This window comes from Carcharhinus amblyrhynchos, chromosome 1 (assembly GCF_965287045.1).
Source record: "Carcharhinus amblyrhynchos chromosome 1, sCarAmb.v2.hapA, whole genome shotgun sequence".
NCBI lineage: Eukaryota > Metazoa > Chordata > Chondrichthyes > Carcharhiniformes > Carcharhinidae > Carcharhinus > Carcharhinus amblyrhynchos.
Genome location: NC_137324.1, coordinates 46,770,914 through 46,790,673, shown reverse-complemented (window position 1 = coordinate 46,790,673; position 19,760 = coordinate 46,770,914). Strand labels below are relative to the sequence as shown.

The following is a 19,760-nucleotide window of genomic DNA, read 5'->3' as shown; positions in this document are numbered from 1 at the left end:
ATGCTATGTAAGACCTGGTCAGACCCCACTTGGAGTACTGTGCTCTGTTCTGGTCACCTCATCACAGAAAGGTTGTGGAAGCCATAGAAAGGGTGCAGAGGAAATTTACAAGGATGTTGCCTGGATTGGGTGGCATGCCTTATGAGGATAGGTTGAGAGAGCTCAGTCTTTTCTCCTTGGAGCGACGAAGGATGAGGGGTGACCTGATAGAGGTGTATAAGATGATGAGAGGTATTGATTGAGTGGATTCTCAGAGGCTTTTTCCCAGGGCTGAAATGGTTGCCACAAGAGGACACAGGTTTAGGGTGCTGGGGAGTAGGTACAGAGGAGATGTCAGGGGTAAGTTTTTCACTCAGAGGGTGGTGGGTGCGTGGAATCAGCTGCTGGTAGTGGTGGTGGAGGCGGAGTCAATAGGGTCTTCTAACAGACTTTTCGATAAGTACATGGAACTTAGTAAAATAGAGAGTTATAGGTGTGCCTAGTAGGTAGGGACATGTTCGGAGCAACTTGTGGGCCGAAGGGCCTGTTTGTGCTGTAGTTTTTCTATGTTTCTATAATCTTCATATTAGAACAAATTTCAAATATATACCAGTTGGGAAATTTGTCTTATGCTGGAAGTTGACATTAAGCACAAATAGATAGCCAGGACTTACTAGAAAGTAAATCCTGTGCTCCATCAATCTTGACACAACTCACCAGTCCAACACCATGATGTGGAGCTAGCTAGCAGATAAATCTTAAGAGAAAACTTAGCAGCTAATACACATCTGGAGAGACCATGTCTAGAAAGTGATTCCCCAAATGTTCATTTTCTCCTGAAATTCTGATATGGCACGGAACAATTTCTCTCCCAGCTTTGTTTTTTTTTCTTACTAAGTTGTGGCATAACCAAAACTTTTTATTGCTCTTATTTGCCCTGAATAAATGATGATGGGTGTTGTACCCCTTGGCCTGCTGATTCTCACATGATGGCCAAGCTGGGTAGGGATACCAGAAATGTTACCCTGCAAAGATTTAAATGGGTACATAGGAACCGACAATTTCACAATTACACAATGCCTGAAGAAATCCTACCTATAGGTTGCAATGTACCGGGTGGGAAAGGCTGCCTCTTGATTCTTCCTCCATGAGCAAGAAATTCTATAAAAATTTGAAGCCTTGCAGTGCACCAATGGCTTACTTGGAGGATCTATTAATGAAACAGAAATAAAACCACTGTGACTGTTTTCAAAATCCTGGGAAAATAGTTAAAATCCTATTCCCTAAGAATTCAGCATGTGGTGGTCTAAACTGAAATAATGCAAGTACAAACCTGACAGAATTAGTTAAAATAAAATGTCTGTTAAGTGCAAATATAAATCTCATGTACAACAAATTTGAAATACTTGACAGAACATAGCTTAAAGATTATCTAATTAAGATGCTAACAGTCTTGACAGGTTCATTTTACCTGGCTGAGGAAGCTGGAATGTGGGACACAGTTTTTTAATAAAGGACTGGAGGATGGAGAGAAAGAGAAACTTTTGCACTCGAGGGGTTGTGAATCTTTTAGAAATCTTTACCCCAGCAGGTTCTGGATTTTCCATCATTGAATACATTTAAGATAACAGGTTTTTAGTCTCTCAGGGGATCAAGTGATATAGAGTGGGGGTTGTGAAGGTGGGGGTGGAGGGCCTAGAAAGTGGAATTGAGGCCAAAGATCAGCCATGGCCATACTGAATAGTGGAAGTGGTTCAATGGACTGAACGATGTACTCCTGTTCCTATTTCTTACATTCTCACTTAGATGACCTCGAGTGAAGACTCCGTCCCTGCTGTTTTATAATCAGACGCATGAAGGATTGCAAAGATGGCCACTAATGTTTCTGTCAGAAAATTGCCAGTTCTCCACAACACTGATTAGATAGCCAAGTAGTCCACTTTGTGGGGAGTCTTTGTGTGATATACCCTAATACCCCGAGCACATTACAAAGCTTGACTGTGACCATCTGGGTGCCAATGTATAAGATTGATACATGTATGAATACTTGCAAGCATTGATGTTCTCTGCTATATTGCTTTAATGTGGAGATGCCAGTGTTGGACTGGGGTGGACAAGATGAGAGGTCACCTGTCGGAGTATAACCTGGTGTCATGTGACCTCTCATGCTGCTTCATGTTTAGTAACTATAATTTGAGTTACAAAACATTAGAGAAGTAAAAAGGCTGCTGGGTGCTTCAGATCTGATTTACTTCACTTAAAGTACAGAACTGAAAGTTTAAAATTACTTTGCTGAATGAGTCCATGGAAATATAAGTTAATAGAAACTAAAATTAGATGGAACTTGCAAAATGTTGATGTTCACAGAACCATAAACATGATAGGCATCTGTAGGCAGCCTTGCTAGTGTTCAAAGTTATGTAGAATCTTTCCACATTAAAGACCTGCCAGTTTACAATCCCTCAAGTCAAGAGGTCCCTGAATTGCTCATCTGTTTCCTCATCTACATCTTCATCAAAGTCAAAATACGTTTTTTTTGGCTGTTGAGTTATTTATATGCAACGTAAACCATACTGATCTCACTGTAGATCAGTGTTAAAGATGCTCATTAATGCCACCAATTAGCTCCAGGTATAACTACCATGCGCTTCTGACAGAGCCAATCTATGGTCATTCCATAAAACCTCATTCAATCCCTCCCACCTTTGATAGAAGCTTCCAACTTTACTCAAAATGTTGAAGCATTTCCCATGATAATCCTAAACTACAATCAGCTTTAAAATGCTAATTGCAAAGATCAAAAGCCCCTTTGCAGCTAAAGGAACTATGGGTGCCATCTTAATAGCCACTCATACCACGATCCTGCTCAAGCAAGGTCGGAAAATTCGACACAGCCAAATCTCCGTTCACTGCAGTGGGATGGGAAAATCCTGCCAGTGTGAATGCCCATAGCATTCCGGTCTATGAGTTTTAAGAAATTGCTTCCAAACAGAAACTTGGTCACTGGGGAATTACACTTGGAGCTGAAGGCTATTAAAGGGAAACATTGTCTATGATGTATTGTAAAAATTCAATATTGAAGTAATACAGGTTGTCAAGCTGGTTTATTCTACTCTGCATGCTTTAGAATTATATCAAATTATTAACTTAGGCAGTTTTAAATTGCTCAAGGATGGTGCAAGCCAGATAAGTTGAATTCTATCTGAAAATTTTCCTTTGTTCCAAAAAAATGAAAAACAATAAAATGATTCCAGCATAATCTGAAATATTTATGACTGTTGCTGCTATGTGTAAATACCTTGGAAAGATGTAAATTAAAACTCAGTATATTTCAATAAAGAAAGACAATGTTATCATTTAATTATATTGTTCTCTATGTAACTAGACAACTTGCCAGGTTCAGGCTAGATACTTTTCACAAGGAAAAAAGAAATTCAACTGCATCATAAATTTGACTTACATCCAAGTTTTAGTTTGATCCAGTGCAGCAATCCTCCAGTACTGTCGTGACAACTATAATTTCCTTCCATGGGCAGGACTGCCATCAACAACACAAGATTTCCATATTGTACTTTTGTATCATTGGTTAGGGTCACAAGGCTTCCATTAACCTTCCACTGAATAATCCTGTTGATAAAAGTTACATGATATAAGAATAATACAGTGCATGTGATAAAACTTAAATAAAACAATATCACACCCCTCCACATCATAAATAAAACAAAGAACAAATCTTACTTCAACTTCTTGAAAAACCTTTCTCTGGGCTTATCTAGATTTCTGTGGATTCTCCAAATCAACTGAAAGCAAGTTTACATGGTTCATCTACTTTTACAGTTGGTGGGCGGGTCAATTGGCATGGCAGCCTTTACATTTTAGCTGCAACCTTGATCCGGTGTGGACTGAAATATCAAAGCTGAAATTAAACTTTGAAGTGACTGGGGACGGAAGTTTACGTTTGAAGATCCGGGCTAGACACTGATTGCAGCAATTTTCCATTGGGATTTATTCTGTACATGTCTGCTGCTCTTAAATAGTTCCACAGCAGCTGTCCCCTGGAAGGAGCCCATTAGAAACACTAGCCCACATCTACCCTTTTCAAAGCACTCAGCTTCCCCAGCAATGCTTATTTTTTTCCAGCACACATTTCATTCTGGCCAGCCAGCATAAAATCACATTTTGGTGCTGACTGTGGCCTGAAGCAAGTTCCGTGTCGCCTTCTGAGCCTGCCTATTGCGTGAACCCAATGGGTGCAAAATTCAGGCTGAGTGATTTCTACTCTGTGGGTTGCTAATCTTTGGAATATTTGTCCTTCGAGAACAATGGAAATGGGTCATTTAAGGTTGACTTTGATAAATTGTTGATCAACAAGGGATTCAAAGGGTCCCTTGTTGATCAAAGGGTGGGGGCGGGGGGCGCGTGGTGGGGTGGTGGCAGACAAGAAAGGAGTTGAGGCCAGAAACAGCCATGAACTTACCAAATGGCAGAGCAGGTTTGAGAGGCTAAATGGCCCACTTCTGTTCCCAGCTCTTGGAATGGTGGGAGAATAAAAGAGTTGTACATATTTTGCACGAGATAGACTTATTTTCTTTCATTTGATGCTGCCGATTATCTGGAGAATTTTAAGTGAGGACTGGCATGGCGAGAGATTGTACTTTTGATGAGTGTGCATGTCTCAAAACTGGGACCATTTTGCAACCTCTTCTGTATTGAGAGTCATCCTTCGCAGGTGCCATTTGGTAAGAGAACTTGGTAAGGGAAGAACTGATATGCGGGATGGCGGGTTGGTGGTGGGGGGAATAGGTGGCCATAACAAGAGACCGCACTTCCCTTGATCTCTCTCTTTGACTACTCTGCCAGCACCACTGGACCATGATTTCTCAGCCCCTGTCTTGGTCAGCACTGTTACTTCCTCTCCAATGCATCTCTGCAATCTACCGCTTGCACCATCATGGACATTTCATTGTCGTTAAGGCTGGTGGCTGCCATTTGTTTCTGACCTAACAGCAGCGATTGCTGTAAATCCTGCACTAACAATGCCTCCACCCTCTTGATATATTGCAGCCAGTGATTGACCATACTAAATTGCCCCTTACTGTCCAAAAATGTGTAGGTTAGGTGGGTAAGCCGGGGTAAATATGCAGGGTTATGGGGATAGAGCAAAGGGAAGGACCTGAGTGGGATGCTCTTTTGGAGAGTTAGTGCAGACTCAATTGGCAGGATAGCCTCTTTGTACATTGTAGGGATTTTATGGATGCCACCCGCTGCCCATCCAACACAAAACTGAAGATTTGAACTGCTAACAAGTTTTGTATAACGGCCTTAAAAGCCAGTTTAGCATGTTGAACTGGCTTCCTCTTGTGCTCCAACCATCTTGCTACAAATGAAAATACATCACGCCAGTCTTGTATCAAGAAATCAGCATGCCAACTCAGTGAACAGGTTTCCATGGCTACCAACCCCCGAGCCCACCCAGGGCAGAGTTTGAAAATCCAGCCACAAGGCTGTGCAGTCTCAGACAAATGCCTGGGAGCAAGAAACAGGCAGTGGCAAGGGAATGGAGTTTGTGGCAAGGACTGAAGACAATGGCTTCGAATTGCCCTATTTTTAGTTGGTGTGGAAACCAATGAAATATTTTGAAATGTGATCACTCCTGTGTTATGTTGGCAGCTTTAAAATGTGAATCTAATTGTAAAGATTAATTTTCTTACCTTTTAAACATTACGAGAATAAATGTTAACTGCACTGAACAGATAGCTGTACAACTTTCTAGTTACAAAGTATCACTTTGGATGTCAGCTGAATTGTAAATAAAGAATCTTTTGTGAATAACTTTGAGAAAAGTTTGCTGATTCTCTGCTTTCCCCCGCCCCCCTGCCAACTTCTTTTCTACCACAGATTCTATTGCAATCTACATCTGAACTGCTCATCTACCACATTTCAGTACCACATTTACAATGTCACCCTAATTGATTACACCCAAACCGTAGAATGTCTGCTCAGTTTCCCAACCACAAGAGTAGCAAAGCAGCAACGAACATAGAGTCGACAATGCAGTGCTGAAGTAAAATTCCCTCTCCCAACACTTCACATTTCAACTTGTTTTGTTGCAGGAAAGACGGATTCAATGAAGTTTCAGGAAAAACACTTTGCTGAGTATTGCATTACTATGACTACCTTTAAAAACAAACACTTACACAGCAGAAACTCATGAAAAATAGATCAGCCTTTTAAGGTGGTTAAAACGTTGACGGGTCACTTCTCTCGCTTCATTCCCATTAACATCTCTTTAACAAAAAACCATATTCAACCCTCCTGTCGTCAATTACTGCCCTTTCTCCAAAATTATTGAAAATACCAATTTCAAAAAAAATTCTGACTTCTCTTTTAACTCTCTATTTGAATGTTTCCTACGTGTCTTCTGTCTGTCTCACAGCAACTTGATCCTAACCAAGGTTAAAAATGACTTCACCCCTGCCCGTGAACATGGCTATGATGCTGTAGTAGTCCTTGTCCTCAACTCCTTGTAATGCTGAATGTGACAGATCATAACTAACTTCTCCAATGTTGGTCTTCCACACAATTATTCTCACACGTTTCCACACCTATCTGTATGAAAATTATGAACATAGCCTTCAGTTCGAAGCACCGCCCCCTCACCCACCCCACCCGAGATGGAGAAACTTACAATCTCCCAACCTACCAGCATCTGCTCCTCCCAACCTAAAAATCGAGACTAAGCAGGAAAAAGCTCTTCAGTGGCGACTTAAGGGCCTTGACAGGTGAATGGCTGGGTTCCCGCCCAAAGCCCTGCCCACTCAAGCGGGAAATTATGCCTGGATTTGAGCAAGTGGGTTCCCAGGGGAAAATCTCATCCACTCAATTTTGTGCCCTCCACCCCACACACTCCGCTACCTCAGACCCCATTTGGGGAAGGGGGGGAGGGTATGTTCCATGACTCCTCCTCTAAAAATCTCTTTGAAACACAATTCTTTTACCAAACCTCTTAGTACATGCTCAGTGTCTATTTTTTTCACATGCCATCATTTAGTATTTAAATATTTGAGGCTCTATATGAACAGGAGTTGTAGCAGAGGTCTTCTGATCCTAGTCAAAGCATCAGAACCAATCAACATCTTGCTTTCCCCAAGATAATGGACAAAATACAGTTTCTGAGCAAAGTCTGTTACTGCACAATACCACCCACAAAAGAGTTGGAATAATAACATAAAAGGATACAGCAAGCAAGAAAGGCACTTTAAACATGAATTCATGATTAGCCAGAACTTAACTAGAGAGTACCTGTCATTAGTAGCACTGCACATCAAGGTAATATCTGTTCCTATTTTTCCATACAGAACACCTAGGACAGAACAAAATATATTATAATGATTTTAGACTTTTCTCCCCCAGTTCACGTTCTGTAGCACTAGTGTCAAAAATGCATTGGCTATGACACTGCAATTCTTTAAAGGATGCAGATTTGAATGAATATGATTTAATCATTCACCACAGTACCATTGGATCATGCTCTCATCTCTGAGAAACTGCTCACTATTCCAGAATCAACCTGGAATGCAGATTATTTTCGCTACTGCAAACTGCTTTCTTGAACCTTTCTCTGCAAACCTCGCCTTTAGTAAATACAAGTTCTAGGTGGGCAAAGGCTTTGAAAATCTGAAGCATAAAGGGACTTGGGAGTCCCAGTTCAGGACCGTCTTAAGGTTAATATGCAGGATCAGTTAGCAGTTAGGAAGACAAATTCAATGTTAACATTCATTTTTAGAGGGCTAAAATACAAGAGCAGGGATATACTACTAAAACTGTATAAAGCTCTGATCAGATCCCATTTGAAATACTGTGAGCAGTTTTGGGCCCCATACCTAAGGAAGGATGTGCTGTCCAGAGGAAGTTCACACGAATGATCCCAGGAATGAAAGATTTGCCATGAGGAGCAGTTGAGGAGTCTGGGTCAATACTCGGAGTTTAGAAGGGAGAGAGAAAATCTAATTAAAACCTATAGAATTCTAAGAGGCCTAGATAAAGTGGACATGGAAAGGATGTTTCCACCAGTGGGAGAGACTAGAACCCGAGAGTACAACCTCAGAGTGAAGAGGTGCTTCTTTAAAACTGAGATGAGGAGGAATTTCTTCAGCCAGATGGTGGTAAATCGATGGAACTCTGCCACAGTAGCCTCTGAAGGACGGGTCATTGAATTTCTTTTAAAGCAGAGATAGATGGGTTCTTGATCAATAAGGGGATCAAGGATTATGGGTAGAAGGCAGGAGAATGGGGATGGGGATCATATCAGCCATGACTGAATGTTGGAGCAGACTCAATGGGCCAAATGGCCAAGTTCTGTTCCTATACCTTATGATCTAAGGAGTTCAAAGGATAGGACTTTCTGGATGGCAGGGTTTCCCAAGTCCTACACTTTGTCAACTTGAGGTCATCCAAAACTCTGTTAACCATGCAATAATACAAACCAAATCCCATTTGCCCATCACCCCAACTGCTCACTGATCTATACTTGTTCCTGACTAAGTAACACCTCAATTTTAAAGTTCTCATCTTAGTTTTCAAATCTTTCCAAAACCTCATGTCTATCCATATATGTAATGTTTTCAAACCCACAATTCTCTGTGATTTCTGCGCTTCTCCAATTCTGGCTTCTTGAAAATCCCCAAATTTAGTTGCTCTCAATTAGTGAATGCTGTGCCTTCACCTTTTAGAGCCCTGAGGTCTGGAGTTCCCTCCCAAATCTCTCCATTGATCTATCTTGCTTTCCTTTTTCCAAATATACCTCATTGATTAAGTTTATAGTCTTTTGTCCTCTCATTCGATAATGACCGTGAGCATTTTGGACTAATTATTTTCATGATAGGACATAAACACAAGTCATGCTTGGTGTCATAAAGCTACATTAAACGTAGCTGCAACACACTTTACGGTGGCACAGTGGTTAGCACTGCTGCCTCACAGCGTCAGGGAACTGGGTTCAATTCCTGGCTTCTGTCACTGTTTGTGTGGAGTCTGCATATTCTCCCCACATCTGTGCGGGTTTGCTCCGGTTTCCTCCCACTGTCTGAAAGACATGCTGGTTAGGTGCATTGGCCATGCTAAAATTCTCCCTCAGTGTACCTAAATAGGTGCTGTAGTGTGGCGACTAGGGGATTTTCACAGTGACTTCATTATGGTGTTAACGTAAGCCTACTTGTGACACTAATAAATAAACAGAAACATGTTTTGGCATTGTTTTCCCATCTTGCACATTCCCGTTATTGCAGGAAATTTGACAAATCTAAATTTGATAAAAGCAAAAAACATTATCAAACACCTATTGTTAATAAAGATTTTAAAAGGTTTGCATCACACTGAAAATAACTGAAGATTGTGTTATGTAGGAACTAATGTTCTAATGAACGGACTATTTACCACATCACGTTCCCTTTCAGAATAATTAAAATCATTTGAACTCTGAAGTCAACTAGTCACTTTTTAAATAAAAAGCCAATATTTGTATAATTGAAAGAGTTTAATTGTTTTAGCAATGTCTGTGTGAGGATGCAAAAGTTCACATGAATTATTGTTCAAGTTATGGAGAAATCAGTAAAATTTACCAAGTTCTGTAGATCAAACTTCTTAACCCATTCCTTTTAAGGGTTACAAGCCCAACGGATTGGTGTAGAGACAATCCAAGTTCATATTTTTGAAACTTTATAAATTCTTCTTTTCGGGTGTGTCTTTTCAAGTGAGTGCATTCTTTTCACATCCCCTCTGCCTCGTTTCTTTGTTATTAGCAAAAGTCCACTGTAAGATTTTCATCTAACTTTAACATCTGCCTTTTTTGCCTCACCTTCTCACCATAATACAACTGGAATAACGTTATTAATGGTGTGAGAGGCGGGGGGGGGGGGGGGGGGGGGGGGGGTCTTTCAGGTCAATTATTAATGGTGTGGGAGACTGAACAATTACACCATTATTCCATAGTGCTATACCCAAGCCTCAAAGGCACTAGATTTGAGTTGTTCTATATTTTCAGTTGTTGAATAAAAAGCAAATTCCAATGCCTCCTTCTTCCCTGCAAAATCCACCAATCTTACCTCCCCCTCTGAAAATTTCTGCTCCAGCTGGAATCAAAAGAAAAATTGTGGCTGTAACGATTACATGGCATAGGCAGGAGGCAGAACCAATCATCTGAAATGGGAACAAAATAATGGAAGTGAAATGGATTATCGGAAAACACAACAGAATTCATTTAACTCACTGACACAGCTAAAACCTGCCCATTTTAAAAGGGACCTTGAACAGAAAAGCTCTAACCTTCTGAAATTACATGTGTGCAGGAAATTACTACTATACCACAAATTACTGTGCCACAGAATATCCTGACATCTAAGTGCTAAAGTATTGACCTTTTCGCTTTCTCAATTAATAGAGAAATGCCAGTGCTCGTAAAACTATATCAGGCAAGGACAGTTAAGACTTTAGTTGTCAAGCAGAGAGATATGGTAAACGTATTGAATGACTAATTTCCCAGATACTTTTAAACTGCACTATATTAGTCTCCTCAGAGTGGGCTTTGCTTTCTTATTTATACCTTTAGAAATGAAGCACCCTAATTCTACTTAATAATACAGGAAGCAATTCCCATCAAGAGAATGGTGGCTAAAATGACCACATCATGTCACTACATATATTAAATAATAAAACAGCCATCTATACTGATGTTCCATTTGAAATCAGATTAAGAACTGTATTAAGAACCATCATGTGCTCTTACACAAAGACAAAAAAGGTCCATGATCTACGCTCAGAATATTTTATTTCGCTATACAGCAATGGAAACTTCTGTAACAGAGTTAGTTTTAAGTGACCTATTTGTTGTATTGTTAAACATTAGAAATAAGATAATAGATTTAAATCGGTTAAATTTAAAGTTTCTGTGTAAGAAAGGGTAAACCTAATCTACGTGTGGGGGTCTTGGTAATGTTCAAGCTGTGCCTCTCATGTGCTTAGAGAGGGCTACAATGTGAAAAGTAAACAAGCTGGGAGATGTAAAAGTTATTAGTTAGCAACCAGAACACCTTTTGAGGTTGAAAGGTTTTCTTTATAACTGAATTCATATTTGTTGGTTATAGAAGCTACAGAGGGAACATCTCTCAACTTTTCTAGAACGAAAGCTATACCATGGAGTAATGGTTAAGAAAACAAGTTCAGGAAACTTAAAAGAACAGCTCATTAAGGAAACTAGAGAGATGAACAGAAGTTTTTAAGAAGTCTGAAGTTAAAGTAACAAAAAAGGAACTGGAACTAGAGCACTCTTCTGTAAAACTGAGCCACGACAGAGCAGCCATGATCTTATTGAATGGTGGGGCAGGCTTGAAGGGCTAGATGGCCTACTCCTGCTCCTACTTCTTGCCTCGTTGGCTCGTGGGAGGCAAGAATGATATCTGAAGTTGTTCTAAGGTTTGTGACATTTTACTACAGTTTATGAAACATTATTTGAAATAATTGTGAAAACTGGTGGCTGGATTGGAGAGTTGGTCTAAAAGCATTTAAGACAAAGGAAACCTAAAAGGACAGGTGGAAAGCCTGGTACTGGATTCCTTGTTAAAACTAGAGTGGAAGTTTTGCTTTAAAGGATAGTTAGAAACCCTGGATCAAATTCTTGATGAAATCAGCTGATGGAAAGCATTGTTTGTCGGAAGATTTTAAAGCATTTAGGACTTTTTAGGAGTGCAGTTTGGAAACATTTGTATGATAATCATCTGGGGAGATTGGGAGAAGAAAGCAACAGAAGATCCATAGAGTGGCATCAAACATTTGTTTCAGAGTGGAGTGTTATATTGTATTATAATCAGACTTTTCATGTTTAATAATTTTTTTCTCTTGCCGTTAAAAATTAATGGTCCTGTGTTTCTCCACATTTTCTTAAAAAAGTAAAATGTTATGGTGTTCTGAGCCAGGGATCCATTCTGGGATCTTACCATCCTGCAGCAACACCAACTGGGATTGTGATACTACGCAGACTAATTGTACCACATTGGATTAGCATCAAGCTATTGTTCACTAATCCATGTATCCAACATTAACACAATTTCATCACTTGTACCACTAACTTTTGACAGTTCCATACAACAATGTCCTTCTTTGCCCACATGATACCTTTGCTTTTCTTTTTAATTGGGAAAGAATAAAAGAGAGAAAAAAACTATCTTGCAAAGCACAGTAACTAATAAACACAATTTTAAGTGGTTCATTTTTAGCATTTCCAGTTCTGATGAAAGGCTATTGACCTATTCCTCTCTCCTCCGGTGCTGCCTGGCCAGAGCTTCAAGCATTTCCTGTTTTCTTACAATTTTAAACATTAAATGTTTTTCAAACATAGCAACAAAATGCTTTGAACCTTAAAAATACTAATATCAACATTATTATATAAACAAACACAAGATATGCTACTTAACAAGAAACATGGAATTCTATTTTACCCTGACTCCAACCTCATACATTCTCTCGTTCCTGTGCTCCACTCTCAATGGCTATGTCTTCAGTTATATAGGTTCCACTCTCAAAATCTAAGGCCAGAATTCTGTGACTTCACCTGCAGCTGGAATTAGCCGATCCCACTGTTGTGAACGAAGATTTGGCTGAATGCCAAATTCTCAATTCTCACTGACAATGATATAAAGAACATGGGAGACTGAAGAGTTCCAGCTTAAATCACCTACTTTTTCACCCTTCTTCTCCTTTAAAATATTATTTAAAACCAACTTCTTCAACAAAGCTTTTGAGCAACACTTGATATCTTTTAGACTCAAATTTGTTCTACTTATTTTACAGTGAAGCACCTTAGAACATTTTCTTCATTAAGAAGCTTGATATAAATAGCACTTGCTCTGAAAAATTCTCTTCACTCAGTGGGTTGCTATTACTGAGTCATGAAAATTTGTCAAGAAAACTCAGAGGACGATCTTACTGGCTGCTGCAGGATTGGATGAAAAATTGGGCTCACGCCTAGTTTCTCACCTTTCACGATGTTACCAGCTCCATTCTGCCAGCGAAAACTTCAAAATTCATTTGTTAATTTCAATGCAATTATGCGTCCTGGACACTATCATCCAGGCTCACTTGCCCTTACCTGCTGTTCGGTGGAGGTCCTCACCGGCAAGGATAATATATGGTCTCCACTAACAGGGACCTAACGTAATGGCCTCGCTGGTGGGAACTGAGGTCACTGAGGCTCCATAGGTGGTCAAGGACATTGGCGGGCAGCACACCCTAGCACTACATGACACCAGTAGTGTCAAAGGCGGGGAGGAGGCATGACTGGGTTGGGGCAATGATGGGAAGGTGGGGGGGAGAAGTACTCTTCATGGAGTGTGGGAAGGGATTGGCCTGGGCAGTGTTTGGGGTGAGGGAGCATTGTCAGGGTGGAAATGTCCAGGAGGGGTGGTGACAGATCTCCCAGTGCACTGTGTACACTGTACAAGGTGCACTGGGAGATCAGGGCACATGTACAATGGCACCCCTAGAGCTCGGCTGCCAGCTTCCCAGTATGAATAGGCTCTGCCCACTCTCCCTGTTAATGGAAATGACATTTTGCCTCTTTTTTTAAAAAGTGCCATACGGTTGTGTCTGGCAGCTCACCCAAAAGATGGGTGCGATTCTCTCCCACTTTTCTCAGGCTCGTTCGGCACTTCAATCTTTTTTTCGCAAGATCGCCCCTTATTCTATCTTTGAAAATTGAAACACAATTTAAACCTTGGTAATGATTTAATATCAGCACTGCCTTTGAGGAGTTTTTCCAGAGTTTCACCTAGGGCAAAGAGTTTTCCAAGTTCAGGAGTAGCATGTATCCTCAAAGCTGCTCAGCTGCTGTGTCTACAGATCTGGAAGTCAGAGCAAGAAGTTCGTAATAGGTTCTCTGGACAACACTGCGGCTTTGTCTCTCTTGTATAAGCTCCAATATAACCTCAAGACTACTTCAGAAAACTGTGAGGCAATGTCCTTGGTGTGAGGCCTTTAATTCTACTCCTATTTGCATTTCCACTGCAATGCACAACCACTACCACAGTAATGGTTGCCATCAAATCTTTAAATTGGGCCTGAATTTCACCCTGCACCCACTGGCTACAAAATCATCCTCCAATCAATTAGCAGCCCATATCAGGGAAGACTCACAGGCTTTAACTATTCCCCTTTATATCCTTGCTCCAATGTCAGGTAGTGTGGTTCCAATGTTGGATTTTTGATTTGATTTATTATTGTCATATGTATTAGTATAGAGTGTAAATATTGTTTCTTGCATGCTATACAAAATATACCACTCATAAAGAAGGAAATAAAAGAGTGCAGAATTTAGTGTTACAGTCATAGCTAGGGTGTAGGGAAAGATCAATTCAGTGCGAGTTAGGTCCATTCAAAAGTCTGATGGTAGCAGGGAAGAAGCTGTTCTTGAGTCGGTCGGTACGTGACCGTTCCTAATCATATGACATCCTGCCCTCATCCTAACTAAATAAAGCAAAATACTGTGATGTTAGAAATGGAAAATGAAAATGTTATAAAAGCTCAGGCATGATAACATATGTGGAGATGTTCGGGTTGGTGACATTTTGACAGAAGTTTGACATGTAGTGGTTTTTAATCCAATGCAAAAGCAGGGAAAAGGTTGGTGGGGATTGGAGTGGCGTTGAAGGGGTGGTGGGGAGAGAACAAAATGGCAAAGCAGAAGGTCTTTTATAGTGACAGCGGAGGTTAGATAACTGAAGTCATAGTGATGCAGGGCCAAGTCAAAGAAAAAAGGGATGGGTCTGGAGAAGATGTAAACAATAACAATCATTATTAACAGTTGTATCCAAAAAAAGGGGACAGGTTATCACTCGAAATTGATGAACATAATGATAAGTCTAGAAAGCTGTAATGCATCCAACTGACAGGTGGAAGTGCTATTCTTCAAGTTTACACTGAACTTCATTGGCACAAGGACAAAGCAGGAGCGAGGTGAAGAATTAAAGTGACAAGAAGCTTGAGGGCCCACTTGGAAAGGCGTTCGGCAAAACAGTCACCTTACCCACAGTCAGTCTCCCCAGTGCAGGGGACACTGCATAATGGATAGAAAATATGATATCCTAAAACAGAAGTTAAAATTGTGAGTTGGGAAGGTAACCTCTTCTTGTTCTGGGAAGGGAGGGAAAGAGATATGAGAAATAGACACAGACAAGTTCCCCAGCAAGCACAGCCAGGAGCGTCCCATGTTGGAGAAAAGGGAAGATAAATAAATGCCCAGATATGGAAAGAGATGGAGAGGCTGGGAGAACATAACAGAATCATCACCTTACATGGGGATGGGGCAAGGGGCAACAAATAATAATGAAAGATATAAATTTAAAAAGAGTAAAAGATTAAGTTCAGGAGTAATTAAAGATGCAGAGGGTTAAATTTTTAAACAAAGAAGATGAAAGAGTGCTTATGTAAGTTGTATCATGGGAATAATACATGAAAAGAAAATGTGGAACAATTAGATAGTCTAACTATAGAGGAGTATTTATAAAATTGCCTTGTGGGACTCCAGTAGCAAAAGCACAAGTTCCAGTGGCAGGCAATCTAACACTTCAGGAAGGCAGAAAGGAAATAACAGTCTCTGTCACAATCTTATAAATATCTTTGCATATGGAAGTTGTCAGAATTGGAAGGTTTTCAGTGTAACATCTCTGTTGAAAAATCTTGTGATATGGATGTGGATACAAATGTAACAAGAAGCTTTCAAAAGGGAAATTTGATTAGTACTCAAAGGGAAAAGGCAGAGCTGAACATCTCCTTCAAAAAGTTGGCACAGGCATAAGGGACAAAACAGCATCTTAGTGTAATATCATTCAACGATGCATGCAATGCCAGCATCTCCATGTTCCTCCATTGCCCACCATTCCCATTTTTGAGTTGGTTTCACCTCAGTTTCATTTGTAGCTTACTGATAATTTTGTAATGAGATTGACGACAAAACTGCTTCTGACAACAATGTGGGCAACCAGTAGCTCCACCCACTGCCCAACCATTGTGTGAGAAAATAATAATCAATCCTCACATTCCCTACCAGAATGCATAGTGGAAGCAGTCTGCACAACTGTTATTAAAAAGGGAAGTGGAATAATAGTTGAAAAACGAATATTAGAAAAAGTCTGTGGGAAAAGGCAAGGGAAACAGGACAAAGTTAATAGCTCTTTTAGAGGGCTGACACGGACAAGGTGGGTCAAATGGCCTCTTTCTCTGCAATAAGGTTCTATGATTCCTTTGTGTGAGCTTCCACTGTGGTATTCCAGACCTCAGTCTTGGCCAAACCTTACCTTTCTTGAAAATATTTAATTTGGATCCTGCAGTGAGAATCAGGTTTACAAAATCCACCATTTTGCATAAACTTTCACTGAAATTTATTAATCAGAATTTTGGTGACTTTCAACAATCTTCCTCGAGTAATTATTCATAAGAGATTAGTGTTTCCATTTAGAATATTAGAACAAATTTTGAGCTTGTGCCAACTTGGTTATTTTTGAGCTAATTCCCCACTGGGTCCACAGTTGCATTCTTAAAATGTTTTCAGAGAATTTAAGAATGCTATACAGAGCTAAATGCATAAAGTTGCAAAGACCAACCACACCACACTGAATTTTAATTTCAATCTGATCCGCATGCCAGCTGAAGCATGGATCTGGAACTCAGGAGGGACTGCACTGATACATTAGAGACAATTTGTCAATTAGGGTGCTACCTCAGGGAGCCACCTTCAATTAGGTCCTGGCAGCCCAGCAGATCTATGCTGGACTTTTTGCAGGATGTATTCTGCACTCACTGCCACCGTTCTTCCAGCTACTGGAAGACCAACAACATTAAATCTGTGGGTTCAGCTAAACTGGGCAGTCCATCCAATCTGGAAAATCAAGGCAGTGGCCTAACTGGCTCTCCACCACTTATGGGCAAGTAGCCATCAACACCCAGAAGCCACCTGCCTCAGACACTGGAATATGCTGGCAGACTGGCACTCCAGCAAGTGCTGAGAAATTGCCAGGGCATGTGCCACCAACACAGCAGTGCCTCATGATAAAAATCTTTCCCAAGTATGAGAATTTTGGAAAAACTATCAATTGTGAATTAGCAGCCTATTTACCTCACAACTTATTTTCCTTTATCATCATCCATTTTGCACTACTTTCCACGAATAATGTCACCCCCAAAAGGCTTTGACTTCGATTATAAATCTCTCAGGTAGGCAGGGAAGCATCAAACAAGTGCTTAAAATCCAACCTTCCAATTCTTATTGCCATCCCAGCACCAAAAAATTTATGGAAGAAATTCAAGATGATTCCCACTAGAGGAGGAACAGTAGGGCAAAAGGAGCTTCATGGATAATGAAAAAGATGAGATTAAGACGAAACAATAAGTATGCTTATGAGAGATGTCTGGTGGATGAAAGAACCGAGAGCCAGGCTGAATATTGAAGACTCAGGGGAGAACTATAAAAACAAACACAAGAAGCAAAGAGAGAGTACATGGCAGCTAACAAAGCTGAACCCAGAAGACTTCTTTAGGCATATAAATAGGCAAAAGGCTGGTAAGAGAATAAGAAGGGCTGATTAGGGAACAAAAAAGGCACTTATGCATGGAAGTGTGCTGGGGTGGTGCTGAGATATTAAATTAACACTTTGCATCTGCCATTACTGATGTTGCCAAGGTCATGGTAAAAGAGCAGATAATTCAGTTGAAAGGTTTAAAACTGCTAACGTGGAGATAATGGAAAGGCTTTCTGTAATTCAAGTTAATAAGTTACCAGAACCAGGTTGCCTTTATTGAGGAAATGTTGGACAGGTTCGGTTTGTATCCACTGGAGCTTAGAGGATTAAGAGGCCACTTAAAAGATATATCCTGAGGTGTCTTGGGGGAGGGGTGGATGTGGAGACTACTCCCATGCTCTTTGTTTGCACAGAGAACAGTTTCAAAATTTGCAGATAATACAAAACTTGGAAGTATTGTGAACCATGAGGAACATACTGTAGAACTTCAAAAGTTCATAAGAAGGTTGGTGGAATGGACGGAAAACAGAAAAATAAAACAATTATTCCAGAGAACTGTGAATTGATGCATTTTGGTAGAAATAATATGGAAAGCCAATATGAAGGGAAGGGTACAGGAGCACAGGGACCTGGATGTGTAAATCACTGAAGGTGGCAGGACATGTTGAAAGAGTTCACAAAAGCTTACAGTATCTTGGGTTTTATCAATAGGGGCATAGAGTACAAAAGCAAGGGAGTTATGTTGAACCTGGACTGAGCAATGGTTCAGCCTCAGCCAGTTCTGGGCACCCCAAGGAAGAATATGAAGACATTGGAGAGTGCAGAAAAGATTCACAAGAATGGTTTCAACAGCGAAGAACTTCAGTAACATCAAAAGATTGGACTATTGAGTTGAGATTATTCTCCTTGGAGAACAGGAAGTTGAGAGAAGGTTTGATATAAGTATTCAAAATCATGTGGGCTCTGGACAGAATAGATAGGGAGAAACTATTCCCATTGGTACAAGAATTGAGAACCAGAAGAAACAGATATGCGGTACTTGGCAAAAGCAGCAAAAGCGACATGAGAAAAATATTTTTTATGCAATGAATGATAAAAATTTGGAATATACGGAGAGTGTGGTAGAGTCAGGGTTAACTCAACATCCTGGGGGTCACCACTGACCATAAACTGAATTGGACTAACAATTTAAATACTGCCGCTACAAAAGCAGGTCAGAGGTTAGGAATCCTGTGGCGAGTAACTTGCCTCCTGACTCTGCAAAGCCAGTGCACAATCCACAAGACACAAGTCAAGTGTCTGATGGAATGCTCTTCATTTGCCTGGATGACTGCAACCCCAACAACACTCAAAAAGCTCAACACCATCCAGGTCAATACAGACCACTTGATCAACACCCCACCTATACCAATGTGCAGTGGCAACAGCGTGCACCATCCACAAGATGCACTTCAGGAACTCACTGAGGCCTTTTCCAAACATATGCAGTACCAATTTGAAGGACAAGGGCAGCAGGACATGGAGATATCATCACCTACAAGCTCTCCTCCAAGACATTCACCATCCTGACTTGGAAATATATTGACACTCTTTCACTGTCGCTGAGTCAAAATCTTGGAACTCCCCCCTGAACAGCACTGTGGATGTACCCACACTACATGGACTCACTACCACCTTCTCAAGGGCAATTAGGGATGGGCAATGAATGCTGGCCTAGCCATTGATGCCACATCCCTTGAATGAAAAATAACTGAGGCTTTCAAAAGATAATTGGGATTGTTATCTGAAAATTAAAATTTTCCAGGGTCACAGGGAGGGGCAGTATGTGGTTTGCTCCTTCAGAGGGCCAGAACTATCATGATGGGCTAAATGTTCTCCTTCTATACTGCAATTATCCTATGATTCTAAAAAGAAATGTAAGTATAGTCAGCCCTCATTGTACCAATTTCAGGTATCCTTGCATAACCATGGTGCCTTAAATTGACCAAAGCACCAATGGCTCATAACTGGAAAACAGAAACTGGCAACTATTTACAATAGCGCTTGCTGTGAGGAAAATCAACAACTGACACCAGTTCAGATTACACATTTTGCGACATGCAATGTGCACATCGTGTACCTATCACTAATAAAACAAAACATTCCAACCCTAATCAATCTGCAGGCTCAACAACTATTTTCTTGTGCATTTAGATGACAAAAATTTGACATGTGGCA

The 19,760-nt window shown here is 40.5% G+C and overlaps 1 protein-coding gene across 3 annotated transcripts in view; it reads right to left on the bottom strand.

Annotated features, from left to right (window-relative positions):
• Positions 1–19,760, bottom strand: part of LOC145361839 (ciliary neurotrophic factor receptor subunit alpha-like) — a 123,647-nt gene that overhangs the window by 92,021 nt on the left and 11,866 nt on the right. For all 3 annotated transcript variants that reach the window (XM_080217905.1, XM_080217979.1, XM_080217838.1), the window contains exons 2-5: positions 10,083–10,176; positions 7,282–7,342; positions 3,440–3,606; positions 1,075–1,189 (exon numbers count right to left, since the gene is read on the bottom strand). In XM_080217905.1, the coding sequence (XP_080074031.1) occupies positions 1,075–1,189; positions 3,440–3,606; positions 7,282–7,342; positions 10,083–10,176 (437 nt within the window). The remainder of the gene's footprint in view (positions 1–1,074; positions 1,190–3,439; positions 3,607–7,281; positions 7,343–10,082; positions 10,177–19,760) is intronic.